The following is a 24,721-nucleotide window of genomic DNA, read 5'->3' as shown; positions in this document are numbered from 1 at the left end:
GATGACACATGCCTTCTGAGTTGGTGATACCTGCCTTCTGAGTTGATATCTGCCTACTGAGTTGATGATACATGTACCTGCCTACTGAGTTGATGATACCTGTCTACTGAGTTGGTAATACCTGTCTGATGACAAACCTGTCTACAGAGTACATGATATCTGTCTACTGAGTTAATGACACCCATCTGCTGAGTTGATGATACCAGTCTACCGAATTAATGATACCCGTCTACTGAGTTGATGATACTTGTCTACTGCATTGATGATACCCGTCTACTGAGTTGATGATACCCGTCTACTGAATTGATGATACATGTACCTGCCTACTGAGTTGATGATACCTGTCTACTGAGTTGGTAATACCTGTCTGATGACAAACCTGTCTACAGAGTACATGATATCTGTCTACTGAGTTAATGACACCCATCTGCTGAGTTGATGATACCGGTCTACCGAATTAATGATACCCGTCTACTGAGTTGATGATACTTGTCTACTGCATTGATGATACCCGTCTACTGAGTTGATGATACCCGTCTACTGAATTGATGATACTTGCCTATTGAGTTGATGGTACCTGCCTACTGAGTTGATGATACCTGCCTACTGAGTTAATGAATTGATGAAACCTGTCTACTGAATTGATGATACTTGTATACTGCGTTGATGATACCTGCCTACTGAGTTGATGATGTCTGCCTACAGAGTTAATGATACATGCCAACTGAGTTAATGATGCCTGCTTACTTAGTTGGTGATACCTGCCTACTGAGTTGATAATACTTGCTACTGAGTTAATGATACCTGCCTAATGAGTTGATAATACTTGCTACTGAGTTAATGATACCTGCCTACTGAGTTGATGATACCTGTAATAGCTATCTGCTGAGTTAATTGTTTATTGTTTTATGTTTTAATACACATCCGCATTCATTTTCTATATAGGGATTACTATATGTATATATATATATATATATAACATTATACTTATTTATTAAATGGTTAACTCCAAACTATACTACTATGTGTCAATACTTTTATTTTGGCATCATGCCTTTTTTGCCTGTCCATGACTTTAAAACACTAAATCCCTTGGATGTGTTTTAGTTGATTTGAGTCTCTGATGCATGATAATGCAAGTACTCTCAAATCGTAATTTAGTGTTTTTTTTTTACCTGCTAATACTGTTTGTAATGCATTTGTGTTATTTACTGTTTAATTATTTATATGTCTTCTCAATATTTTTTATTCTTTGATAAGCTTTTTGTATGAGGATAAATTTCTTTTCACTTCTGTTATCTTACTATAAACATAAAAAATTATGTATTTTTGTAATATATATTTTTGTACTCCATTACATTACTACACAATTATTTTTTTATTTACCTGTGTAAGTTATTTTCTTTGGAGACATTTTGTCCAAAGTTATGGTTGTGTTTCTTATATGGATTAACATCTACCCCCTTGTTTTATTAATGTTGTATTTACATTGCGTCAAAGATCAAACTTATTTGTTCAGTGTATGTTCACTTTTTTTGTTAATGTCGTTTGAATGAGTAAAGCCATTCAAATTGATATTTATAGTTTGTCTTTCTATTTTGTGAAGTTACACTATTGTTTCAGGTTGGGTGGAGGTTTTAACCTGCTGCATTTGTTTGCACCTGTCCTAGGTTCAGTGGTTGTTGTTTGTTGATGTGGTTCATAAGTGTTTCTCTTTTCTACGTTTTTTTTCTTTCTCTTCATTTGTTCTTTATAAAAATATTCAAAATTATGTTTTACATTTCTTATTTCTGTTCATCAACATGTCAACTGTTTGCAAAGAACCTTCACATGGACGTATATAGCAATTCTAGTTTTAGTTGGATTAATTATTATTAAATATTGGAAAATTTGACTATCTGCCCCCTGATCTAATGGACTTTTCAGTGGGACAAAAATAACAACACAAGTACCTTTTAACGCTGCTTTATTCATATTTTTTCACAATACATGTAGTTCATCTTTTTATGAAGAGAAAAACTACCAGCAATTGAAGTTCCAACAGTGTTTTAATGTCAAATTTTACCTCCCCAGGCAGCCATTTTGCACTCACTTAGCATTCTGAGGTGTTGTTTAAATTGATTCAGCTGTTTTTCACAAATATCTCAATCCTCTTCATCATAATGGGCTACTCAAAAATTTAAATATAAAATTATAAGAATGAAAGTTTTCCCCATCTTCTTTATTTCAGTAGGACCTAGGTCAGGGGTCATGACTTAAAAGATTTTGTTCAAAGCAATGCAATAAGACTTCATATCAAAGGCAGAAAGGCAGTCATTATTATATTTATTACTATAATCATCAATAAAGAGTAACTGTCCAGGCTCTGTAGATACGAATTTCTGATGAAAATGAGTCTTGCAACAAATAAACAATGAAGGTCATTACTTCACTAAGACAAATTGCACCATTTATTCCTTCTGTATAATTGTTTTTCTATGATTTAATTATCTTAGTTAATTTCATGGAACACTTGTATCTGGTCTAGGTGTACCAGATTTATACGTCATTTTGTTTTCACGATTTGGGGTCACATGTCCAAAATGGTCTTTAATCACAATTTGTGCCAACTTTCTTCTTCCTGTAAAAGAAAACAATTCATAGTATGTATTAATTGATATGTTAAAGGGCATAAAAAAAATCAAATACATGTACTGAAGATTTATCATTATTCATAGGAAACTCATGTTTATAGGTTTTGTGGGTAGAGGTTAGCCATAAATTTCAATATTCAACAGAATGCAAAACTACTAGAGGCAAATATAGAAAATTTTATAAAACACATATCTAGCAATTTATACATTACATAAGTAACTAAAAGCGACAAAAGTTAGTCCCTACAAATATTTTTTTCTTCTGAAAAATAAAAAAGTTATATATTGTAATAATGGAATGCTGATATGAAAGACCACAACAGTTGTATTTAGAGTTATCTTCCCATGTACCCTCAAAACCAAAAGCATGACATAAGCTAAATTCTCAGGAGTTACTGTGAATTTCAATGGTTGCACAAATTATGTACAGGTATTCACACTTGACAAAACTGCAATTGTTTGCTGCTTTGATGGAATTCAACCCCCCTGCTAACAGGTGTCCTTTTAAAAGTGATGTAGTTTTATTAACCCAACACTATATTGATATAACTTTCATTACAGTATTTTTATTTGTAGATGGAATCATGATAGCCTTGGACAAAATTACATCATTACTATGAAAAACAAATTATTAACTGATATTTTAGTGAACAACTATAGAGCTTGTTAACCAACAACAATTCAGGAATGTATAAAAAGTTTGAACATTCTTTTACATGATCTAATGGAGGCAGGTTTCTTAGATCTGGTAATAATCAGAGTCTTTATTACATACAACCTTTATATACACAAATCTGTGAAAATGTGGTATTTTTCAGGTGGAAATGAAAAATTCATATCACAGCTATGTGTTTATTTTTATGTAAACTCACTTTCGATCAGATCTTAATATCATTTTTATATGTAGACTCACCTTCGATCAGATCTAAAGATAATTTTTATATGTAGACTCACCTTCGATCAGATCTAAATATAATTTTAAGAAATACATCTGTGCTGGCAGTGGTGTCCCCATGTAGTTTGAACTCTGTAAAAAAACATATCGGAGAACTTTTAATTAGGCAAAGAATTTAAAAAGGTATATTAATAAAAAGTGCAAGTAAAGATCAATTACAACTGTAAACTAAAGTTCCTATCCCCTTGTTCTGCATTGGAGACACCCTTCAAGATTATTTTAAATGTGACTACCAGTAATATTCACACAAGTACATATTTTAATGAATGTAAAACATCTTTTGCATTTAAATAACTCATGTCTGTCATGTTCTTGCCCCTATGAGGAACTAATTTGATCACTTTTAGTTGCACTTAATTAATTGAACCAAAATTTCTAAAATATAACTATTAAATAATACAATCATAACAGAAAAGAGTTGTTAAAAAAGTATAATAACAAACTTACCAAACTTGAAGGAACATTAAAGACAGAGTCTTTTATCAAAAGCTCAAACATATCAAAAGAATGGAAAACAACTGACTTGGTGCAGACATTTCCTTAAGGTGGTACCCAACACTTTCACTAAAATTAATTTGGCTCGTTTAATTTTCATAAAATTTTAACAAAGTATTTACTTTGACCCTTTGACAAAAATATAAAAAATTAAAAAAATTTGAACCAACCATTTTGTCAGAAATATTACACTGGTTATATAGCAATTTGACAAACACTGATTTTGATCATTGAGAAGCTTAATATTCCCTTAACAATATAACGTAATTAAAACGTTTAGCCGATTTTACAGAGTTATCTCCGTGTAGTGTTAGGTACCACCTTAAGTAGAAATTGGTGGATTAAACCTGGTTTATTATCAAAATAAACCTTTAACTTGTATGAGTCACATAAAATTCGATTATATTAACAACAAATCTCCCCTCAGCTGCTAACCAGGGGTAGTCTTTTGGCCATATACATGTTCTAGCACTTGCAAATTTACATTTTTTATCTGCATTAAATCATTTATTAGTTAATTATATCAGAGATAAAGCAGTTGCTAAATAAAACCCTGGCTTTAGGTTTGTTTGATAATATTTGTATTCATGAATCATCTTAGTTTTGAAGTCAAAATCAGGAAGTCCATAGACAAGACCCTTAATGTAAGAGAAACATTTGTCATTGTGCTATTGTGTGGCTGTGGTTTTTTATCTGTTGCTGACAGGTGTTCATGCTCATTATTTGTACTTGTATTAACAATGCCATTTTCATTTTTTTTTTAAATTGAAATATCTTTTTTTCATTTTTAAAACAAATAAGAGATGAATATCATACCTCTACAAGATTGGCCATGGCTTTATCATACTCTCCTCTGATAGCATGGGCAGTGGCAAGGTTATACTGCATTATAGCCTTAGCTCTAGTCAAGTCACGAGGTGACCAGGGATAAAATGAACCTGAAAAAACAAAGCAAATATACTACCAGTAAGTTATGTTACCATTCGCAGCCCTCAAGATTTTATGATATGATCAGGCTACACTAAGTTATCATCTTTTTTTAATCTCATGTGGAGACTCGCATGGAGGTGTGATAAGATTTTTAATGGGAATTCTGCTTTTCTCACAATGTCTGAAATAAAACAGCACTATGATGTGCAAAACAACAATAAGGATATGACCGTCTGCATTTTAAAGAATCTCCATACATTAACGTCTTCGTCAGATTTTTACTTATAATCGAAATTCAATCTCTTGTGTAAGAGAAATTATGCTTCTAAAGGAAATATGACATGTTTGTTAATGTAAATATCTGTTGCATTACAAAATAACTTTCAAATTTCTAATTTTAGATTATACCTTTGACCTCTGTTTCTTGATCTTTATCTCCTTTATCTTTCTCTGTTTTCTCATTCTTTTCATTTTTATCTAAAATTAAAGGTAAATATATTACTCCACAGGTTTTAAAATGATCAAATCATTAGTGGTAAGTGGTCTACATTTTTGTTAAAACTATTGGTTACAAAAAAATCAAAGTGCATGTGAGCACTGAGGGGTAAAGATTGCTTTCATTTGGAAATTAAATGTGAAAATAATATTTTACTTGGCAGATAATGAATTTGAGTTGGAGTTATCTTCCTTTGTTCATGTAATTTTTGATAAAAAAAAAAGTTTTCTAAAAAAAAAGTATGGTAAATCAAATAAACATCATATTGTAACTTCAATATGCATGACATTCACTGGATATGATCTAAAGACTGTTCACATCACAGCACTATTGTGTTTGAACTATCAAAAGTAGTGATAAACCCTAGAAGAAAAAAAATAACAAGTCAGTCCTATAAAGGTTTTGATTACATTTCATGCAATCTTTACCCCAAAAATCTTATATGGACAAATAAGGCAATATAAGCATGATAAGATGACTGCTTCTATTTAATTCTATGTTTCAAAGGAAAGAACATTTACGTAGAAAGCTCACATACCCTACTTCCCCATACATTAATATAGAATGATAAATCACTACGAAATGGTTCCCAATTTCAGATTTTTCTCGTTAGATTGAAAACCTTCATGTTTTGATTGATACAAAAACAAATGGTATAAACAAGCATTGAAATCAATGAAATGTGTAATATTTGTAACAAATTATGATCAAATATGTTGGAAATATATAGGATACAATGTAAAAGTATTCATCGTTTAAGTTTCCCCCGATTAGACCTGTTTCTCTGATATAAAAGTATTAGAAATGTTTGTAAGGAAAGTGTTAATGTTTATTTTCTGGCCCTCTCTACAAACAAAGGGTATTAATCTCTTACCTTGATCAGATTTAGGTTCAGGTGGTAATGTATTGATATCGGTTACAAGTTCAGGATTTAAATGTTGTATACCATCGGCTATTTTGTCTAATGCTACAAGTGCTTCTGCCATATATAAATGACCTAGATATCTGGAGAGAATAAGAATTATAGCATACATAATGATTTTAAAAAATGATTCTTGTATTGCAAAGGTATCAATTTATAGCAGTCTTTTACTGTGTGTATTGCTGTGTGTTTGTTTTTTCTACATTGGCTAGAGGTATAAGGGATGGTTGAGATCTCAAAATACATGTTTAACCCCGCTGCATGTTTGCGTCTGTCCCAATAAGCCTCGGGCCTTTGTTAGTCTGGTATGATTTTTAATTTTAGTTTCATTTATATATTTCAGAGTTTAGTATGATGTCCATTATCACTGATATAGTATATATTTTGTTAAGGGGTCAGCTGAAGCACAATTCTCGATGTTGGATTTTTTTGCTACTGTGGCTTCACTTATTTTCCCCGTACTTAATCCTATTGATTTTTAATCACTAGTAAACCAAACTATGACACGGTAATTAACAACTTGAAGTTTCCATGAACAGTTTTTATCAATTTTAAAAAGTAAAGTATCACTGATATTCGATATATTTATTATTGATTTAATTAAAATACTTGTATCTTCTTTCAATAAAAAACGTGTGTTATGTTAAAATGTTTATCGCTAGTCAACACTATACTAAAACTGCATAACATAACCGGAAATAAACATCCGACTCCATACACATTTCTCGGGATTCTTCGTTGAATTCTTAAATTCATGGTTTGCTGTGACCCACGAAACCCACGAAAATTGGTATACCACGAATAAAAATCAATCCACAGTATATTGAAGATCCATTGGTGGCCTTCTGCTCTTTGGTCAGGTTGTTATCTCTTTGATACATTCCCAATTTTCATTCTCAATTTTAGTTTAAAGTTTGATATATGAAACAGTGTAGGGAACATCCTTATATGAAATTTAAAGAAAAATTGTATAAACCTAATGATTGCAAATTCAACGGATTATCCTGCTATCTTGTTATATAAGTACCTCTGTGCTCCTGACAGTCTTGGTTGCTTGAGTAGATTTTCTGCATGTTGTAATGCCATGGTGAAATCATTCAAACATATTCCTACATATGCAGCAGCTGCTAACACTGAACACCTGTTTTATGTAAAATGTACATATATATATATATTAATGTGCACAAGATTTGATAAAATTTTACCTAACCACTACTTAATGTTCAACAGTATCTTTTTCTCAAAAATCTATTTTTTTTTCTTATTATTATGTATATATTTTGACCCAGCTTTTATCAGTTTAAGAAGTTTTTAAGAAACCAAATGTCTAAAAATTATGACCTGCGTAATAAATCTTCCTGACTGTCTACAATCCAGGAAACAAAATATATCAAGCTGAACAAAATTAATGCTCTGGTTCTGAGACCATCTTCTCTTATTCTATATAAACAATGTAATTATATGTTCTGTTTATAAATTATTTTCAATAAATTTTTGCAATATCAATAAATTATATTTTTTCCAATCAAAACATATATGCTGTCCTCTTAAATCGGCCTCTACATAACATATAAATTCTTACAAGATAACTAGCATCCATAAAGAATAACTCACCACTAGATGAATTATAAATAGATAACAATCCGAGACTTCGACCAAGAAATTATTAATAATTACAGATATCACATATTTGTTGCGAATACGTTGGGTTTTGCATATGTAATAACCTCAAAATTGACCAGGGCCAAAAAGAGGTTATTGGTTATTGTGCCCCGATTCCAAATGTGACGTCATTGCATCCTTGACACAAATTGATAACACTTTTGTCATAAAATGTTTAAGATTTTACCTGTTATGTTTTATTTAATTGTTATGATTGAACTTTTTTTCTCTTTTCTGCAGAACTTGAATATATGATAAATAGATTATAACATGTCTTTTCCATATTAGCCCTGGTATCATCCCTGGACCCATATCGGCCCTCAGCTAAAGTCTCGTGATGATACAAGGGCCAATATTGAAAAGGGCATGTTATAATCTATACATACCTTAAACTTAAAGCCACATCATATTAAAATACGTTCCAGGGCGGATCTCAACAGGTTAGACATTATCATCAGGCACTTTAACCATTGTGCAACAGCATTACCTTTCCTATGTTATCATATAGATCTCAAGTTTAATACTTACCTGAGGTTAGCAACTTCAATACTTTTCATAGGATTACCAGGAGGAGCAGGAACCAGTAATGACTCGGGGTTTGGTTTTCTGAAATAGCAATATACTGTTATATTATCCTGCATTGTGGTATACATTTCAGGCTAAGAATGTGGAGCAATCCTAATGACATTCTGTTCTATGATAAAAAAAACTATTTTAAGTATCGGTACTTTTTAACTATTTTATGTATCGGTACTTTTTAACACTTGTTACAGATGTAGTTCAAATAGTTTAAAATAACAAAACATGAAAACAATCATCATCGGGTACTACATTTCATCATATAAGGAAATCTGTAACTCAGAAACTACATTTAGTATCAGCTTTTTTCAATTTCTACAATATTTTCTGATTAAACTGGTTAAGAATTTTGCTTGTGTTCCAAGTATTGCATTCAATAGACTCGTGTATTTTTCCCCCTGTAAATACATACATGGTATCCTGATCATCTGAATTTGTTACGTCACTTTTCTGTGTTTCTTCAGGTAGTAACATCAGGGCATTACGTAAACACAAAGCTGCAAACTCATATGTGGATGCTGGAATAGCTGGTGTCCCGGGACTGAAATAAAAGTAAAAAGAATATTAAGATTTCATATGAAAAAGTTTGTATCATATTTCAGCATCTAATTTACAAGATTATTTGTTCTTCTCTGTTAGCTAGTTAACAAAGTTGGTTCTTTAACTGTGACTTGTGTGGTTATTATTACATTCTTACACCATGTATGAGGATATTATACACTGGTAAACCAGATGCTCCGCAGGGCGCAGCTTTATACAACAGCAGAGTTTGAACCCTGAACATTGGGGCAAGTATGGACACAACATTCAAGCTTGCAGTGATATTGTTTGCCTCAAATTACAGCCGAAATTCGGCCTTTTCCCCTAGAGAAAATTCCCAATTACTAAAAAAAATGGCTTAAAATTCCTCCCATAAAGTTTTACATTTTCCCCAAACAGTGATGGCATTGGTAGTAATGTTTGTAAATATCGTATTAATGTTATTATTTTGATATTAGAAAGCACTTTTGAGATCCGGTTTTCTGTTCAGAATCATCGTGGTGTTTGTAACACATGTAGTTTTCAATGCATAAAGTACCATCATTGCTTCTGTTTCTTTTCCCTCTCCAAAAAGTACTTTTCAGGTTGAAAATGTCTGACAACCAAAATATACAAGAAAAAACAGTGCAAAAAAGACAGCAAAGGTCAGCAAAAAATTGGAGATGTGTTTAGAATAAAATATACAAATTTCCCAATTTCAATAAAAAATATGCATTTTTCCCAATAAAAAACGGTAGAGGTAGTTTTGAAAAAAGACAACAATATCACTGGCTTGATACAGCTCTGAATTTGGATTGTGATTAAATAGTTGACACAACACAGGTTTCTGACACATAATGAATGTGGTCTAAGAACTTAAACTTAAAAACTTTAAATTTTAAATTGGACATTACCTATTATGGTCCAATATCCAAAATCTAAATTCAGCATATCAAAGAACCCCAAGAATTCAATTTTTGATTAAATCAATTAAAGTTCAATTTTGGACCCTTTAGACCTCAATGTGGACCAATCTGATAACTGGGCCCAAACATCAAAAATCTAAATACATGGTTAGATTAAGCATATATCAAAGAACCCCATATATACAATTTTTGTTGAAATCAAACAAAGTTTAATTTTGGACCGCAATTTGGACCAACTTGAAAACTGGGCCTATAATCAAAAATCTAAATACAGGTTTAGATTCAGCATATCAAAGAACCCCAAGGATTCAATTTTTGTTGATATCAAACAAATTTTAATTTTGGACCCAGATTTGGACCAACTTGAAAACTAGGCCCGTAATAAAAATTAGAAGTACATGTTTAGATTCAGCATATCAAAGAACCCCAAGGATTCAATTTTTGTTGAAATCAAACAAAGTTTAATTTTGGACCACGATTTGGACCAACTTGAAAACTGGGCCCATAATAAAAAATCTAAGTACATGATTAGATTCAGCTTATCAAAAAACCCCAAGAATTTAATTTTTGTTGAAATCAAACAAAGTTGAATTTTGGACCCCAATTTGGACCAACTTGAAAACTGGGCCAATAATCAAAAATCTAAGTACATGTTTAGATTCAGCATATCAAAGAACCACAAGAATTCAATTTTTGTTAAAATCAAACTTAGTTTAATTTTGGACCCTTTGGACCTTAATGTAGACCAATTTGAAAATGGGACCAAAAATTAAGAATCTACATACACAGTTAGATTCGGCAAATCAAAGAACCCCAATTATTAAATTTTTGATGAATTCAAACAAAATTAATTTTGGACCCTTTGGGCCCCTTATTCCTAAACTGTTGGGATCAAAACTCCCAAAATCAATCCCAACCTTCCTTTTATGGTCATAAACCTTGTGTTTAAATTTCATAGATTTCTATTTACTTATACTTTTAAGTTATGGTGCGAAAACCAAGAATAATGCTTATTTGGGCCTTTTTTTGGCCCTTAATTCCTAAACAGTTGGGACCAAAACTCCCTAAAACAATCCAAACCTTCCTTTTGTGGTCATAAACCTTGTGTCAAAATATCATTGATTTCTATTTACTTAAAACTAAAGTTATAGTGCGAAAACCTACAAAATGCTTATTTGGGCCCTTTTTGGCCCCTAATTCCTAAACTGTTGGGACCAAAACTTCCAAAATCAATCCCAACCTACCTTTTATGGTCATAAACCTTGTGTTTAAATTTCATACATTTCTATTTTCTCAAACTTAAGTTATAGTGCGAAAACCAAAAGTCTTCGGACGACGCAGACGACGACGCCAATGTGATACCAATATACGACCAAAAAACTTTCAATTTTTGCGGTCGTAGTATAAAATGGAAAAAAACTGTAATGGTCAATTCATAAATTGAAGAATACAAATTCTGTTTATACTACCCAACACTATTTAAATCTTAGTTTTCACTGATTTTAAGGTATAGAATTTCCACAAAATCCACTCAATTTTTTTTCTAGTACAAATAAGGAAATGGTTTAATAAATTATCACAAATAAAATCAAGAATATGCATAGATTTAAGAATAACACTACGAAATCCTGTATAAAACAGAAAACCTGCTGGCTTCAAAAAAGTCTACATACCAACATTTATTTCAATGATCTAGTACATCCCATTTCAACAGTGGCTAATTCGTAAAGTATCTCCAGTTTCATTGTAATACAAATCAACATGGTCGAGTAAAACTGGGACATGTTTTTGACGTTTTCGAATTCATTTTAAGTACTTGTTTAATTGTCTGCTTCTGCTATACTTTATTTGTATGTATTTGGTTTGATGAATACATGCCTTCAATCTTTGTGCTGTGTCTGAATTGTCTTAAGTACATACCTCACTCTATCAGTTCTCAAACCAGGTCCTAATCTTAATTTACGATGAATTCCTGATCCATCTGACCCCTGTATAACTTCCAATCTTTTTTCTAGTTTTCTGTCATCATCATTATTCTGCAATAAACCACAATAGTTTCCTTCTTTATAAAACCCTTATCTGGCGGATTTAAATATTCACAAACACTAATTAGTGAGTTCTATTCTCAATTTCACTAAATTACAACCTGCAGATCAAAATTTTAATATTTAACAGTTTTGTTGTATGAATAATAAACAAAGAACAGTACATTCTATGAACAAACATATAGTGTAGCTACTGTAAATTCTGAAATTACAGCCGCATTTTTATTATTATATTACGAAAAATGTGACATTATCATGTTCGCAATACATTATTGTAATAAGAGGTTTATAATGAGCTTTGATATGACTTACTTCCCTGTTTGTCATTATACAACACTCAGCTAATCTCAACCACAGTCTTGGATTTGTTCTGAAAACTTGAACAGCTTCAACTAGACAATCAAATGCTGCAACAGGCTTCCCACAATGCAACATTTGTATTCCCATATTATATAAAAGTTCATAGTGACGACTCATGCCAATACTGTGTAAAGGTTTTCCTGATAAATTTTTATCTAAAATAAAAATGTTTAAGATGAGTAAACGCTGAACTTTAAAGAAATATTTGCCAATAATATGGGCATTAATAAGTATGAAAGATTAAAACATATTCTATAAGGCTACATCATATATGATATGGTTACCACAAAATTGTCAGAATTAAAAACTGAAATCACAATACATGAAATTTTAAACATCCTGGAAATAATAAAATTGAGAATGGAAATGGGGAATGTGCCAAAGAGACAACAACCCGACTATAGAAAAAAAACAACAGCAGAAGGTCACCAACAGGTCTTCAATGTAGCGAGAAATTCCCGCACCCAGAGGCGTCCTTCAGCTGGCCCCTAAACAAATATATACTAGTTCAGTGATAATGAACGCCATACTAATTTCCAAATTGTACACAAGAAACTAAAATTAAAATAATACAAGAGTAACAAAGGCCAGATGCGGCGGGGTTAAACATGTTTATGAGATCTCAACCCTCCCCCTATACCTCTAGCCAATGTAGAAAAGTAAACGCATAACAATAACCTACTGAATAAACAAGAATGTGTTCAAAGTACACGGATGCCCCACTTGCACTATCCTTTTCCATGTTCAATGGACTGTAAAAATTCGGTAATAATCTAAATTGGCATTAAAATTAGAAAGATTATACTATAGGGAACATATGTACTAAGTTTCAAGTTGATTGGACTTCAATTTCATCAAAAACTACCTTGACGAAAAACTTTAACCTGAAACTCCCACTTTCATTTTCTATGTTTACTGAACCGTGAATTTGGGGTCAAAAGTCTAATTTGGCTTTAAAATTAGAAAGATCATATCATAAGCAACAAGTGTACTAAGTTTCAAGATTGGATTTCAGTTTCATCAAAAACTACCTTGACCAAAAACTTTAACCTGAAACTCCCCCTTTCATTTTCTATGTTCAGTGGACCGTGAAATTGGGTTCAAAAGTCTAATTTGGCTTAAAAATTAGAAAGATCATATCATAAGCAACAAATGTACTAAGTTTCATGTTGATTGGACTTCAGCTTCATCAAAAACAACCTTGACCAAAAACTTTAACCTGAAACTCCCCCTTTCATTTTCTATGTTCAGTGGACCGTGAAATTTGGGTAAAAAGTCTAATTTGGCTTTAAAAGTAGAAAGATCATATCATTAGCAACAAGTGTACTAAAATTCAAGTTGATAGGACTTCAGCTTCATCAAAAACTACCTTGACCAAAAACTTTAACCTGAAACTCCCCCTTTCATTTTCTATATGTTCAGTGGACTGTGAATTTGGGGTCAAAAGTCTAATTTGGCTTTAAAATTAGAAAGATCATATCATAAGCAACAAGTGTACTCAGTTTCAAGTTGATTTGACTTCAGCTTCATCAAAAACTACCTTGACCAAAAACTTTAACCTGAAGCGAACGGACGCACGGACGGACGGATGGACGGTACGACGGACGGACGCACAGACCAGAAAACATAATGCCCCTCTACTATCATAGGTGGGACATAATAAAAGAAAGATCCTAACTCAAGATGCAACATGCATTATGCAAATTAAAATTCAATGAGCTGTTGTCAATGTCTTTTCACCTCTGTGTAATAATTCCTTCTCACTTGAAAAGTATTTAAGTTTACTTACTATGTTCAGCCCCCCTTGTTATATCTCTAAGAGCGTTCTCATTTTCCTGTATAGCCTTCCTGAAGTAGAATGCCCCCAGATGATGTTTCCTGATATAGAAGTGGATACATCCCATGTTATTATGGTACATAACTGGTAGACATTAATATTACTTACTATGTTCAGCCCCCCTTGTTATATCTCTAAGAGCATTCTCATTTTCCTGTATAGCCTTTCTGAAGTAGAATGCCCCCAGATGATGTTTCCTGATATAGAAGTGGATACATCCCATGTTATTATGGTACATAACTGGTAGACATTAATATTACTTACTATGTTCAGCCCCCCTTGTTATATCTCTAAGAGCATTCTCATTTTCCTGTATAGCCTTTCTGAAGTAGAATGCCCCCAGATGATGTTTCCTCAGATAGAAGTGAATACATCCCATGTTATTATGGTACATGACAGGTAGACATTCTCCTGCTTCTGTAAATAAGGTGGACGAGGAAGGTGCTATACCCATCATCTTCATAGCTTTCCTGTGGTTACTTCTCATGTATTCGAAATTACTCTTTAGATACAGCACTGATAAATTCTGAAAAAAAAATTGAGAATGGAAATGGGGAATGTCAAAAAGACAACTCGACTAAAAAAGCAGATAACAGCCAAAGACCACCAATAGGTCTTCAACAAAATGTGAAAATCCTGCATTGTAGGTCGGCCTTAGCTGGCCCCTAAATAAAAATGAACTAGTTCAGTGAAAATGTATGCAGAGTATCAGAATTGAACTTTTTTCCCATACCTTTCAATGTAACTTTACAGGTCTAATTTTAACTTTTTGTTTCATTAAGGTATGTTAACAGCAACAGTTATATTATTTAGCTTTTGGCTAGTTTTCAGTCTGTCTTCTTGGTCATTCTATTTTATTCTACAATAAGTACATATTCCACAATAATTATTGTTAAGTTTATAAATGATTCAAGTTCTTCAGGTTGTACAACTTTTTGTTTTTATTTTTTGTTTACTGTGCTATATGTTTCTGTTGTTGAATTGGTTTGTGATTACATGTATATAGATAAGAGTTAAGATGTGGTATGAGTGCCAATGAGACAACTCTTAATCCAAGTCATAATGTGTAAAAAGTAAAGAATTATAGGTCAAAGTAGGACCTATAACACAGAGCCTTGGCTCACACTGACCAGCAAGCTATAATGGGCCTGAAAATGACTAGTGTCTAACAATTTAAGCAAGAAAACCAACGGTATACCCATTTACTGGTTCATTATATTTGTATATTACCGGTATATGGTCTTTCCGGTTATTAAAATGTTAAAACTAAATACAACAATAAGAAAATATTGTGAAACTACTACATTGTATCAAGTTAGGGATTAACAAAACTGTTCCCTTTAGTTATAATGAGTTAGGGATTAACAAAACTGTTCCCTTCAGTTATAATGAGTTAGGGATTAACAAAACTGTTCCCTTTAGTTATAATGAGTTAGGGATTAACAAAACTGTTCCCTTCAGTTATAATGAGTTAGGGATTAACAAAACTGTTCCCTTTAGTTATAATGAGTTGGGGATTAATAAAACTGTTCCCTTTAGTTATAATGAGTTGGGGATTAACAAAACTGTTCCCTTCAGTTATAATGAGTTAGGGATTAACAAAACTGTTCCCTTCAGTTATAATGAGTTAGGGATTAACAAAACTGTTCCCTTCAGTTATAATGAGTTAGGGATTAACAAAACTGTTCCCTTCAGTTATAATGAGTTAGGGATTAATAAAACTGTTCCCTTTAGTTATAATGAGTTGGGGATTAACAAAACTGTTCCCTTCAGTTATAATGAGTTAGGGATTAACAAAACTGTTCCCTTTAGTTATAATGAGTTAGGGATTAACAAAACTGTTCCCTTTAGTTATAACGAGTTAGGGATTAACAAAACTGTTCCCTTTAGTTATAACGAGTTAGGGATTAACAAAACTGTTCCCTTCAGTTATAATGAGTTAGGGATTAACAAAACTGTTCCCTTTAGTTATAATGAGTTAGGGATTAACAAAACTGTTCCCTTCATTTATAATGAGTTAGGGATTAACAAAACTGTTCCCTTTAGTTATAATGAGTTAGGGATTAACAAAACTGTTCCCTTTAGTTATAACGAGTTAGGGATTAACAAAACTGTTCCCTTTAGTTATAACGAGTTAGGGATTAACAAAACTGTTCCCTTCAGTTATAACGAGTTAGGGATTAATAAAACTGTTCCCTTCAGTTATAATGAGTTGGGGATTAACAAAACTGTTCCCTTCAGTTATAATGAGTTAGGGATTAACAAAACTGTTCCCTTTAGTTATAATGAGTTAGGGATTAACAAAACTGTTCCCTTTAGTTATAATGAGTTAGGGATTAACAAAACTGTTCCCTTTAGTTATAATGAGTTAGGGATTAACAAAACTGTTCCCTTCAGTTATAATGAGTAAATAAATAGTAGTAGCCATGTTGATAAAAAAAAATAGCATAAACACAAGTCTCATTACCATAGGATGTGCTGTAATTAATGCTTTAATTTCTCTTTTACTAGACTTCATTGATTTCATCATTAATAAACATCTTGTTTTGTACTGAAATAAAAAAAATTACATTCATGATATATAAACATGAAAATATAAATAAGAGATGGTGTTCAAACTGTATGTAAAACATTAATGTAGAGATATTCTGGTTCATGTGAAAATATCGAATGACATGTTCATGCTAATTATTAAATGTAAATATTAATGACACAGTGGACAAAATTACTAAAGAATATACAACTTCCAAACTTCAGTGATTAACTTTTGTGGATATTAGAAATATATCAAGATAACCTATACATTATCTTTGATGTCCTCACTTTAATCTAGTGTCCCTCAATACCAAATAAAGTATGGAATTTAAAAAAAAACAAGAATGTGTCCATAGTACATGGATGCCCCACTCACCCTATCATTTTATATGTTCAGTGGACAGTGAAATTTGGATTAAAAACTCTAATTTGGCATTGAAATTAGAAAGATTATATCATAGGAAACATGTATACTAAATTTCAATTTTATTGGACTTCCAACTTCATCAAAAACTACCTTGACCAAAAACTTTACAATGAAGCGGAACAGACGGACAAACAAACATATGAACGAAAAGAAAACATTATGCCTCTCTACTTCGTAGGTGGGGCATATAAATCAAATTAAATAAAAAATAGATATTTAAATTACAAACATAACCTATCTCACCAGACTAAGTTTTGTTTTGGTTGGGTCATCAGCCATGTTGTCGTCTTTATCCTTCCCTTCTTTATCTCCCCCTGATTTCCCAGTATTAAATACATTCTTCTCTGCATAACTTAACATTCCCATCGCTTTCTCTGGCTGTAAGAAGAAAAAATAAATAAAGATAATATGTGTTTTTGTTAGATGTAGTTCCATTTGTTTTATTAATCTATTCATCTAATGAGTTGAGCCTTTTTCAACTGATTTTTATAGTTCGTTCTTATGTTGTACTGTTACACCACTATCCCAAGTTAAGGGAGGGTTGGGCACCCGCTTAAATGTTTAACCCTGCCACATTCTGTATGTATGTGCCTGTCCCAAGTCAGGAGCCTGTAATTCTGCGGTTGTTGTTTCTTGATGTGTTACATATTTGTTTTTCCTTCACTGTATGTACATAAATTAGGCTGCTAGTTTTCTCGTTTGAATTGTTTACATAAGTCCTTTCAAGGCCTTTTATAGCTGACTATGCGGTATGGTCTTTGCTCATTGTTGAAGGCTATACGGTGACCTGAAGTTGTTATTTTCAGTTTCATTTGGTCGCTTGTGGAGATTTGTCTCATTGGCAATTATACCACATCTTCTTATTTTACATTCACAGACTGGACCAATAAGGCCAAGATTTTTCCTGAATTGAGCTCATTAGAGGATATATGCATAAACTGTCTAATGAATCAATGTGATATAGTGACTTACTTGAAAAGTACACAGATATAGTTCAACAAGTAACATTATTGCTTTCTTTGCCAAATTTTCTTCTGAAAATAAAAACAAATAGACAGTTAGTTTTTGTAACAATAAGCGTTTGACCATTAAAAACAATCTACTATAACTCAGTTCAACTTGTCCTCAAGCATGATAACTGTAAAAATAAAAACTTATTAAAATGGAATTAACATATATTAAAAATAGGATAGATATGTTTAGGAGGTATTGGAAAATTTACTTGGGTGTTAAATTCAGTATGAATCAATAAATCTAAAGATATAACATCAAAAAGTGGTCACACTGAATAACCCCTGTAGTGGTTTATTTTAAAGTGTGCACCACATTTATGTTATATCAAAGACAGAAAAAATATTACAGCTATTTCTTATAAGTTAATTCTAATTCTTGTTTTCAAAATTCCAATAGGGAACATACTTTTTATAATTGTATAAAAAAACCACATTTTTCAAGACGTTTCGGCCATTGGCCTTCTTCAGTTCTTTATTTTTCCTCTCAACTACATGGCTGACATTTCTTTTTCAATCATTGAAAAGATGTTATCGATAAATGTCCTTGGAAACGTCATGACATCATAACACTAATTAATTCTAATTTCCAATTTAAACCTGAGTAAATCATGGAAAAACTTTGATGACGTCATAGTCACATGACAAAATTATCTATGAGCTGATAAACATAACAACGTCTGCCAATCAGAAGATGTGTTACATCCAAAATTATATTATACCAAAATCAACTAAAAAAATTGTCAAATAATAACCTTCATAAAAGCAATTTATAAAAGCAATTTGACTGATAGTAGAGGAACAATGATGAAAATCAACTTTTAATGTTAAAATCAGTGATTAATTTACATTACACATATGGTCATGGATAAAGTACAATACACTATGGTGTACATAATACCTATAGGTTCGATAAACTGAAAGAGTTTGTCCAGGACTTTAGTGACAGCTTTATACTGTCTGAGATGGTAAAATATAACAGCTTGGTTAAAGTACAATACACTATGATGTATACATAATACCTATAGGTTCGATAAACTGAAAGAGTTTGTCAAGGACTTTAGTCATGTTAGTGGCTGCTTTGTACTGTCTGAGATGGTAAAATATAACGGCTTGGTTAAAGTACAATACACTATGGTGTATACATAATACCTATAGGTTCGATAAACTGAAAGAGTTTGTCAAGGACTTTAGTGGCTGCTTTATACTGTCTGAGATGGTAAAATATAACAGCTTGGTTAAAGTACAATACACTATGATGTATACATAATACCTATAGGTTCGATAAACTGAAAGAGTTTGTCAAGGACTTTAGTGGCTGCTTTATACTGTCTGAGATGGTAAAATATAACAGCTTGGTTAAAGTACAATACACTATGATCTACATCTTCTAAACTGTCACTGTTATCCATGCTGATGTTAGCCTGAGAAAATAAAAATTCAAGTATATTACTACAAAGTTATAATACGCAATATATTGTCATCAAGACACCCATAACTATGTTCCTGGGTGATTTCTACAAAATGCTTTAGAAATAACTTCCCATGTAATTACTTAAAAGATCAGGATGGAGAATGACTGCCAATGTAACATTTCCTTCAGGAGGCATCTGACAAGGTAATCAGCAAACTTCCTTATTAGCCAATAATTAATATATTTTATTAGTATGATATCCTTATTATAGTCATACTCTGAAGTCCACACACACATCTATTTACAATAATTTTTATTGTAGAAGAGACAAGCTGGCAGATGTCATTACTTGATTCAATATACAGTACCAGCCACATTTACAGTTAAAAAAAACAATCCTTTTTAACAGTTTAAAAACAGGGAAATATATGCCAAATATATTCTCTTGATATCCTTATTATAAGAGACTACAGCTTTAGCCTATAATATTTCTCTGAACAATAATTAAGAAATAATTCATGAAAGCCATAGATTGTTGGAAATTTACACATGGCCTGGGCCGTGATATTCGAATTTTATCCTGAGCGTTATAAAATTCGAATATCACAGCCCAGGCCATGTGTAAATTTCCAACAATCTATGGCTTCCATGAATTATTTCGATTCTAATAGGACAAATATGGTCATTAAAAAACTGAAGAGAGGGTGGGTATGCTGTGTGTGTGGCATTTGCCATTTTTAATTTACATTTTTGTTCGTAAGCTTCCGTCAAATCCAAAGTTGACATTTTGTAACTAAGGAGCCGCCATGTTGACTTGCTGAAATGAGTAAATATGCAAATAATGCAATAGAATAGAAAATAAAACAAAACCTACCTCAAAAATCAGTTTTAATACAATATCATACGAATTCCGATGGTTCACGTAAAAGAAAACTTTCAACTTTAGCGGTTTCATTTGTATGACGTCATGTTTTGAAATGACTTAAATGCGCCAAAAAGATTAATAGACTTTCGCGAAATTTTATTTCATTTTTATTTTGTTGATTTCACCGAGCTCTTTAGCATTACTTCTTTTTATTATGCATGCGAATAAGAATAAAAGTTATTTTGTCTTTTTTTAATTGCAATTTTTAAAACAATACAATCGGCAAAGGGTCTGCAAATAGGTTCCAATACATGTAGATTTACGTGGGAAGTATATTGTAACAGCCATTATTATGTATATCTCTGAGTCTGCGCTAAGTATATTTTATCGAGAATTTTATCACAGTGTTGTTTACAAAGCTTAAGAAGCATGTCATATTAGAATTAGAGATTTATGATTATCTCTGTTCACAATAAATAGATAAATAAATACAACACTGCATTGACTTCTAAATCTTTAAACCCAATTTTTAATGAGCTAGTTCAGCAGTTCATATTATTATGAATCTTGAGCCAACCAGTAATGTTTGCTAAATATGAAATGCTGCATGCTTAGTGGAAAAGCAAATACCAAGTTAAAGTCTTTGGATTTACCTGGCTAGAAGTTGAAAACTACAACCTCTAGTACTCAAGGAAAGCAAAATTGCTCAAAACCACTGCAACAGTTCCCAATAACATAACACTTTTAATTTACATGTACAATATTAGAAATTAAATCATACCATCTGGCAAACTTTATCGAGGCTCTGTCTAAATTCATCCGTCGTCAAGAATCCACTTTGATAAAATTCGGCTACTGCTTTGTTGTGGACCACTTTAGGATCCATTGAACGTTCAACAAAAAGTTTGTGTGTAAGATTACAACAGGCACCATAGTTCTTCTTTTCAAATTCCTGTAGAGCTTGGCTGGCTATCTGTTTCTGAGGTTCTGTGACTGAAGGTATAGGTGGTGGAATATCTACAGTCTCTTGGGGAGAATCATCTTTGTTTTCTTGTGATGCCATTACTTACTTGTAAATGTACCTGATATAAAAATAAATTTAACTTATTTTGAATGTAGGACAGAAAGTCACAGGACAAAAAGTCACGGACAAAAAGTCACAGGACAAAAAGTCACAATTCAGTTTTTAGAATATTTTTCTTTAAACAAGAAAAAAATAATTTAAAAAATATTTTTTTTGATTTTTCTTGAACTGTTATATATAAAGCAACTTTGTAATTAAAATATATTCAATAAATATCAATAATGATCAAATAATTGTTATGAAAACAAAATGTCAAAGTCACTTGGTACTTAAATGGCTTCATGGTGCCAAGAAATATCTCCTTTGCATGATTAAAATCTAATAAATTTTCAGTTAACAAAGCTTGTGAGCAATGTCCTATATTTAAAAATGAATAGATGTAATTAAAAGAATTTTTTTCAAGATCTTTCTCTTATATATTCAAACAATAGTAAAAAAATAAATGTGACTTTTTGTCCTGTGACTTTTTGTCCTATCAAATTTGTGACTTTATGTCCTGTGACTTTTTGTCCTGTGACTTTCTGTCTGTTTACCTATGATTATCACTTACAAATATATCAATATTAAAATCTGACAAACCAATATATAAATGGAACTTCTAGAATTCAATTTAAATTTCAAAAACTTTTACATATTTTTGGACGCCGCCTCCAATAAATCTGGGGCCGTTCACGCCCATTGCTGTGAGCCTCCTTTCACTTTTGCACCCTAGACCTTAGCAACCAATATTTATTAGTTTTGTGCTTAAATTATTTTGTAATCGAGTTTTGGTAAGTGCATTGCTATAAATATATTTTTTTAATGGTCCCTAAATAAAGTGAGATTCTGACATCTTTCAGTCTTTGTAAAAGTTTGTTTCGTGTTGAACGTAAATCTTAATCATGTTTTGGTTAGTGCATTGCTATGAAAAAAATCATGGTTTCTATTTTTGTGTTTGTTTACATCTTATATCAGTAAACAGGTAAAGATGCAGGGCATTTATTTTCATTTTAAAAGAAGCTTGAAGGTACACTATCTATAACAGGACAAACGTGTGGTGTGAAGGTGAAAAGTGTCAAAATGTATTGGGTGCGAACGGTCCTGATACCGCCTCTGTCAACATTAATGACCACAGAAATTATGTCATGAATGTAGGAGAATCCATGACAAATCACCCCACTGTCAAACCCACACCTAATCGCCCCACTTTTTCACAAACTCGCCCCACTTTCTAAAAAAACGTCCCACTCTTGTTTACCAACTCGCCCCACTTATGAAAAGGGAAAACTCCCATTGCAAATAGGTATGATAGCATGCCCCCCTTATGAAAGGGTTAAAATCCCGCTGAAATACGGTCTGTCAACTGGCCACTCATAGATAAACCACTTATAAAAAAGATGCAATCCCGTTGTATATCTTTGTCCCTGCCCACGTCAATACCTTTGAAAACCTAAGTGAAGTGCTATAAAATCAAATAGCTGTTAAAAACTCTGTTTTTGCAATAAAGTTATACCGGTATATAAATGTTAATCACGCATCAATTGTATGATTATGATACAATTAACGGATAATGGGCATATGACATTTGCGCCGATTTTGAAAATTTTCATTCTTTCATTTGCGCCGATTTAATTTTTTCATTTGCGCCAATTTTATATTTGCTCCTAATTAGATTTACAGGTAAGTTAATACTTGTACATGTACTGTACTATACCATTGATAAAATCTGGTTATAATTGTTGTTCATTTATGTTTAAGTTAATTTTTAAAAATTTTGATAACTTTCTTATACTATTTTTTTATTTGTACCAAACTTAAGACAGAAGCTTGTTTCTGATCAAAAGCTAGTATCTAGAGGGAAATTTTGTTAATATTTTATACCTGTGTATCTGTATTTTACTTATAAATGGACTTAGTTTTTCTTCCAGTTAACATTACATCCAGTCTGCAGTTAAAGTTTTTAAAACATTTATTAGATTCATAAACTATCCAGGATTTTTTTACCAAACTTGGACAGAAGCTTAATTCCTACAATCCAAACATGGTATCAAGGGGAATATTTTTATTGATTTTTTCCCTCATTTTTGTTGATCCTGCAATTTACAGCAAAAGTAGGCGAGACGCTGGGTTCCGCGGAACCCTTACACATTTTTTCAATAAGTGGGGCGAGTTAACAGGGGAAAAATTAACTGGATTTAACTCTTTTCACAAGTGAAGCGATTTTTTTAAAAAGTGGGGCGAGTTGGTTAAGGTTCATGTGGACCCTATGGTTAATGTGGACCCTATGCTATGCCTTAAATGTTTTACAGATGCGCAGGTTTGTCTGTACTCAGAGTAAATTTTGAGGTGAAAATACGGCCATTTTAGCCAAAGGATCCACATGAACCTTAACCATGTTGGGGCGATTTTTTTATTTTTTTAATAGTGGGGCGATTTTGTGTGGGGCGTTTTGCCAGTTCCAGTGGGGCGATTTGTCCTGCTTCCAATGTAGGATTACTGTGCCTGTCTATTTTGCAACTAAATTCACAGGCTCGACAATAAAGTTTGAATATTCAACATATTTAACGTGGGTGTCGAAATCAGTACAACTATTGCCGTCGGTGCCGATTTGACTTTACCGGGTGCGATTTAACCAGAAATAAATTATTTACTGAGCCTGAGGTCACGACGGAAATAATTTGATCATTTGAATTATGTCATTTCAACATGTTACATGGATTTACTCTTGAACCAGTCATACATATTATTTATGTTAATAATTTCAAATTTATTTCAGAGGATACAAAATTTAGGTTACCCTGCTGTTTGTTGTTTTCAAATTCCGACTAGGGCCTGGACTCAGCAGGCATCCATCTTGCCTGAGGGAAAAGTGTAATTTCATGATTTTATATCTGACTCCACTTTAATCATAGATTGAAGAAATAATACTCAATACTTTTCTCAACTACATTAGAGGTAAAGATGAAATCCAAAAAGTATTTTTAATAATACAAGCAATAAAATATTAACTATAGATGTAATTTTTCTTCAAAATTAATATAATAATAT

At 32.1% G+C, this 24,721-nt stretch overlaps 1 protein-coding gene across 1 annotated transcript; it reads right to left on the bottom strand.

Annotated features, from left to right (window-relative positions):
- Positions 1–1,949: 1,949 nt before the first annotated feature.
- LOC143080622 (CCR4-NOT transcription complex subunit 10-like) lies at positions 1,950–24,553 on the bottom strand. Its single transcript, XM_076256551.1, has 17 exons — positions 24,471–24,553; positions 21,392–21,692; positions 19,605–19,755; positions 18,294–18,355; positions 17,565–17,699; positions 16,827–16,910; positions 14,624–14,885; positions 12,475–12,677; positions 12,038–12,153; positions 9,085–9,213; positions 8,622–8,699; positions 7,459–7,572; positions 6,384–6,514; positions 5,422–5,490; positions 4,900–5,021; positions 3,588–3,660; positions 1,950–2,620 (listed from the first exon to the last, which is right to left on the bottom strand). The coding sequence occupies exons 2-17, from the start codon at positions 21,671–21,673 to the stop codon at positions 2,502–2,504; spliced, it is 2,130 nt and encodes a 709-aa protein (XP_076112666.1). The 5' UTR covers positions 21,674–21,692; positions 24,471–24,553; the 3' UTR covers positions 1,950–2,501.
- Between the last annotated feature and the right edge of the window lie 168 nt (positions 24,554–24,721).

Source organism: Mytilus galloprovincialis, chromosome 6, assembly GCF_965363235.1.
Source record: "Mytilus galloprovincialis chromosome 6, xbMytGall1.hap1.1, whole genome shotgun sequence".
Taxonomy (NCBI): domain Eukaryota; kingdom Metazoa; phylum Mollusca; class Bivalvia; order Mytilida; family Mytilidae; genus Mytilus; species Mytilus galloprovincialis.
Note: the sequence above shows the minus strand (reverse complement) of the source record. Positions and strands in the feature narration are given on the sequence as shown.